This window comes from Cibotium barometz, chromosome 11, assembly GCF_041138505.1.
Source record: "Cibotium barometz isolate CiBa-2024 chromosome 11, ASM4113850v1, whole genome shotgun sequence".
In the NCBI taxonomy this organism is placed as follows: domain Eukaryota; kingdom Viridiplantae; phylum Streptophyta; class Polypodiopsida; order Cyatheales; family Cibotiaceae; genus Cibotium; species Cibotium barometz.
The window spans coordinates 28,183,056-28,188,181 of NC_141056.1; the positions used below are offsets into that span (position 1 = coordinate 28,183,056).

The 5,126-nt window shown below is 43.2% G+C and overlaps 1 protein-coding gene across 11 annotated transcripts; it reads right to left on the reverse strand.

Annotated features, from left to right (window-relative positions):
* Positions 1 to 281: 281 nt before the first annotated feature.
* LOC147634001 (uncharacterized) lies at positions 282 to 4,427 on the reverse strand. 11 transcript variants are annotated; one of them, XM_086805087.1, is made up of 8 exons: positions 4,030 to 4,427; positions 2,341 to 2,700; positions 2,073 to 2,236; positions 1,529 to 1,998; positions 1,365 to 1,449; positions 933 to 1,251; positions 731 to 798; positions 282 to 585 (listed from the first exon to the last, which is right to left on the reverse strand). In XM_086805087.1, the coding sequence occupies exons 2-8, from the start codon at positions 2,609 to 2,611 to the stop codon at positions 577 to 579; spliced, it is 1,386 nt and encodes a 461-aa protein (XP_086661213.1). In that variant the 5' UTR covers positions 2,612 to 2,700; positions 4,030 to 4,427; the 3' UTR covers positions 282 to 576. The 11 variants fall into 11 exon arrangements, with proteins under 11 accessions (XP_086661213.1, XP_086661210.1, XP_086661218.1 ...); XM_086805084.1 differs by having other exon boundaries at positions 725 to 798; positions 4,030 to 4,404; XM_086805092.1 differs by having other exon boundaries at positions 282 to 570; positions 2,341 to 2,570; positions 4,030 to 4,401.
* Positions 4,428 to 5,126: the final 699 nt, after the last annotated feature.

The window sequence follows — 5,126 nt, forward strand, 5'->3', positions numbered from 1 at the left end:
TAGAATGAGGAACACACATTTCCTATCTGCACAGCCTAACATACACTAGACACAATTTTCTGTAGGTTTTGGAGGGACTCTTGGTCGGTCCGATATGCTTGATAGCCAATGACTTGTGGGAACTATGGGCTTCCATTGTCTGCACTTCGGTGCTGTCACATGCGTTCACTAAAAACTTCAAATAAAGCAATGAAAACACATGACAACGTCCACAAAAAGCTCATCAAAGTGAATCCACATTTGCCTCTGCATATTGTCAAGTTTTGAGAAGAGCACTTTAATTGGTCCAAAAACTCTAATCCTGTATTCACAAGTTGGTGGGACCATAAAGAACCAAGGACTTAAGTCTTCCCAAAGATACTCTCAAAAAGGTCTCAACTATTGCGAAGCTGAAACAACAAACAGTTCACATGCGAGGTAAAACACACAGCCTGCTTGCACTTTTGTGCAATAACAAACGTGAAACAGAATATAGGAGTTTGCAATTGATAGCAACTTGACTTGAGCTTGTTTTGAGGTAAAGCATTGTAGGTGATTCTCTTGATGATGTACTTTACAGCGAAACTACTCCTGCTATCAAAAAAGCTTCACATATGCAAGCTAAACAGCAGTCAATCTTTTGATAACAAACCCCATCCCAGCTTGTAAAACACATCCACGCCTAGATAGACAACATGTAAACTCTCTAAATCCCACTGCACTTCTACAGAAAGAAAGAACTCACCCTTACCTCCTTATCCGCCTCACTAGCACTAATTGATACTTGCATCCTCCCTTCTGGTTTCTTTCCAATGTGATCTGTACAGCACATCTTGCTATCAGCGGGACTCATGATTCCATGTAAGGCGCAACAGATCAATAACGCACAGTAAGCTAAAGCAGCATACACAGTCTTACTCAGACGCCTTGTTAATAGGAACAAAGGAATCAACCTGCAATGGTCTGCATATCAGTAGACCACTTAGTAAACTGACTGGACTGTTCAGGCACACGAGAATGCCCTGTACGACTGGCTCCATGTCCCACGTGTACCGAGTTACTCAATGCATTATGGATCTCAGTCGTCATAGCAAGACAGTTGTCAAAACCATTCATGGAGCTGGGGATGTTCCCACTCTTTTCTCTCTCCATCTCACAGGTTGACATAAAACCTTCGCTCACTGATAGAGGTATACTTGACTTTGGTCGAGGAGAGTAGATAGTTGACCAAGACCGGCCACTTGACCCGGCCAAGGTCATGATTGCTTCGGCCTGTCCTAATGTGGCAGCAAAAGTCAAGGATATATCATTGATCTAACTCCAGTGATACATCCAAAATAGCACATGAAAACTAGTCAGAATGTTTTTGAAAGGGTCGAGCTTACCTTATCAGAAGACACGTCTTCAAAAACATGCGCCTGTCCCCCGTAAAAGATTGTCAGCTGTCGAGTGATTGGTGTAGTCTGCTGGCTGGACAGGTACAATTTGTTACTATAAAGTTCTTTGCCTGGCACCATAGACTTGGTACTAGTAGAGGAGAGAAACTAACCTTGCTACGAAGGTGGACTCCGTACCAGCATTTTGCGACCATGATTTCGACCGGCCGAGAGGGAGACCCGGACCGACAGTCCCTGTGGCCAGATTACCTGATCCACGATTGAGAAGATTTCCAACACTTGAACCTTTGAGCCCAGTTCTTGAGCCCTCGTCAGCAGGAGGGATATGTAACTGAGGAGTCATAGAGCTCTCTCTGAAATTGTTAGCCACTATCTTATCCAGGTGTGAACTATTTTGACCCATTCTACTGGGTCCAAACATCCCTGTGCTCAGAGAAGCTGGTCGAGAGCTGTCCAATTTCTTAGACATGAATGCGGGGACATCCATTTTAACTGTAGATGAGGGATGTGGATTTGAAGACTTCGACAATAAACGAGGCGGCTGCATTGTCAGATGCAGATCGTCCACTGCCACCTCATGATGCCCCCTTTTCCTATCATCCAATCTTTCCAATCGCGACATCTTTCCAAACACATGGCACTCAGAAATCGTAAAAACATGGAAGACCTAATACCAGGCGAACATGCAATCCTTACCTTCAAAAGCCGAGAACTATCCAGTGCATCTGTGTCCATCTGTAGCTGCTCGTGTGAAGAATCTCTGCTGTCACTCAGTTCTCTTCTCTTTCCCTGCCTATCACGGTATGTAAATTTCTCCTCAAGATGCCAGCTTTCACTCCCTTTTTGCCATAATGAATGCTCTGCAGGCATCAACAAGATAAATGAAGAAGCCAAACACAAACCCTAAATAAGGGAGTATTTGCTTTCCAATTCAGAAAGCTTCTCGTCACCTTGATGAAACTACCTGATGCAAGGTCGTCTGAAGTCTGAAATGCAGAAGAAAACGGACCAGACAAAATGACTGGGGCAGCACTGCTCTCTTCAAACTGACTGGTGTTCTGAGAGGACAAGTGCATGCACACTTCTTGCTCAACTTCTTCGATCGATATTAGATTCTTGCCCGAAGCCTTTGGAGAATCTATGGCCGTAGTGTGTAGCTGCTGGTTACCATCTTCTAGCACTGCACCAACGATGCTGAAAAAGTCGTGAAATGTAGGTGGTTCTTCCCCAGCCATAGAACTCTCATGACACACAAGCACACCATAGGAGGCAGCCAATCATGTCGTGTTTTCAAATAGCACACAACCACTCATTTTAGCCGAGCCTGTACACAGGAGAAACGTCTCAACGGGAATAAGAAGAAATGAATCCACAGGCTTAACAGGAGTTCTTGAAACTACTATAAGAGAGTTGCCACCAGCCCTTCAAGGTTTCCTTATTGCTATTGCTTACAACTCATGGCAGTTTTGACATCAGCTTGCACGAGGAGACCCATTGCCTATAACAATATAAGACCCTTCAGAAGTCACTGCATAATTGTTGGAGTTGCACAGCTATTGTAAAGAGGAGACGGTACATTAAGACTTTGTTGTTGCCCCATCATTGACAGGTTGGGCAAAGCACTATCCACATCATTGCCGTGTGGCCCCTCTTTCTGTGAACGATGGGCTGCATAATGTTCTAAGAATCTTTACAGACAGATCCTTCGCCCATCCTACAGGCCAATCCCCTACCCATGAGGGACGGGCAGGTGAGAACTCCCCTTTTCTGTGAAGGGATTGTTTGTTAACATGCTCCTTAATGCACATGCAACATGCTATGGCATCCCTAGTCATGTTGTCCGTATTAGCATTCATATCTTTATGCATGCACTAATGTGTCATTTTTCCCAAAGAGCAGAGGGCATACTACAGGCAGCCCAGGTAAGCTGACCAACATGATTACACTATCCTTGTTTTCATCATGGTTAAAAACTTGGATATAAGGCGAGTAATACGTTGACAACAATACTAATCCAAGGAATGGACACAAAGGGTTCAACTCAATTGCATTACTTCATTCTTCTGACAACCGTGGACATTATTAAAATGGCAATACATATTTGATGCATGCCATTGCACATGTATGGAAATGTGAAAAAGGAGAAATGAATAAAGATCACAATGCCACATCACCTGGTGATGTGGGGAGCACACCATTCTGGAGCCCCGCGTGTATCAACGTTAAAAGGACATTGCCAGCAGGGAACCTATCGGTGGGCTCCCGATCCATCCGCATATCTAACATGGAGGACGGCCCTCGAGTTGGGTGATGGGCTGGGTGATGGGCTGGCAAGGTGGAGGTAAAATTGGAAGCTTTTCTTTCTTTTACTTTTAACTCTGCTTGTTCTTTTTTTAAATCTGAATGGATAATCTTAGTCCACCTGAAATATTCCTAGTTCTGATTTTGTTTTTTGGTTTTTTTACAACTCATTCCTAGTTCTGATTTACTAGGTGAAATGGGCAGTTTTTTTTCCCATTCAGAAAAAGAAATGTACATCTGAAAAACAACTCACAATAAGCTTCAAAATTAAAAGTTTAAATTGACAGATAATCAAAACAAAATCCAGATGAAAAACAGAACACACGGAAACGTAAATAGAGAGAAGACATACCTTTAAAGAAGAGAACCCTAACCCTAAATCTAATACTATCCCTGGACCTAAGCCTGATTGTGTGCTTCAGTGCTCCGCTGTGTACAAATTAACCGGTAATCTTCGCAGCAGAAAGATCCGCCCTGTAAACTGTAAAGTATGGCTATGGCGTCTCCGAGCGTTCTCAGAAGCCCTGATCTTCAAAGGCTGCGTTTTTTTCTTGCATTTCGCCTTCATCGGGTCATCATTTCACGTTCTGCCGTTTTGACGCAGGCAAGAAGACGGTGGCAAAATGACAAAAAGTGGGCAAACCGAATGTGCAGAGACGTACGGGCATCTGGGTTTACCACCTTGGACGAGATGCAGGGACGTCGCCCACGTGGCTTGCCCATTTGTAAATAATACTACCCCCCCCCCCCAAACAAAACCATTGTGCAAAAATAATTAAAAGTTTGCCCATTGTGCAAACTTAATATCAAAATTAATAGCCATGGCACAAATATTTTTGGCATGCCTGAGGCTATGACTGTTCTTTTCCTCATATGTCAACAAGCTCTCTCTCTCTCTCTCTCTCTCTCTCTCTCGCTCTCTCGCGTGCACGCGTAGCAGTTTATGCATCGAGCTCCCAATCAAGAGATCATGGGTTTAAGTCCCATCCTTGCACTTCAGTGCCATTATATGAATCATATATGGTCCGTTGGCTTGGCTATAATGTTATTAAAACTCCTCTTATCTCTCTCTCTCTCTCTCTCTCTCTCTACGACACAATAATTTTCCTAGCCTTTAGTGTGTTTCATTAACAGCATGCCTATTTTTGTGCCATTCAATACAAGCACACAAGTGTTATACATTCTCTAAGTGAAGAGTCAAGTGGCCATTTAGAAAGTGGTGGGGGTATTTGTAAGCCCAAATGGTATGAGTCGCAAAGAGAATACTCCCCATGTTGTGATGAAGGAGTTCTTTTCTTGATCTTCTTCATGGATGTGGATTTAAAAGGAGCATGTATAGTTGTCACAGATTGAATACATTGTCATGCATTAGATTTAAAAGTAACATACATCACAAATTGGATATAAAAGTAGCATGCATAGTTATCACAGACTAAATACATATTGACA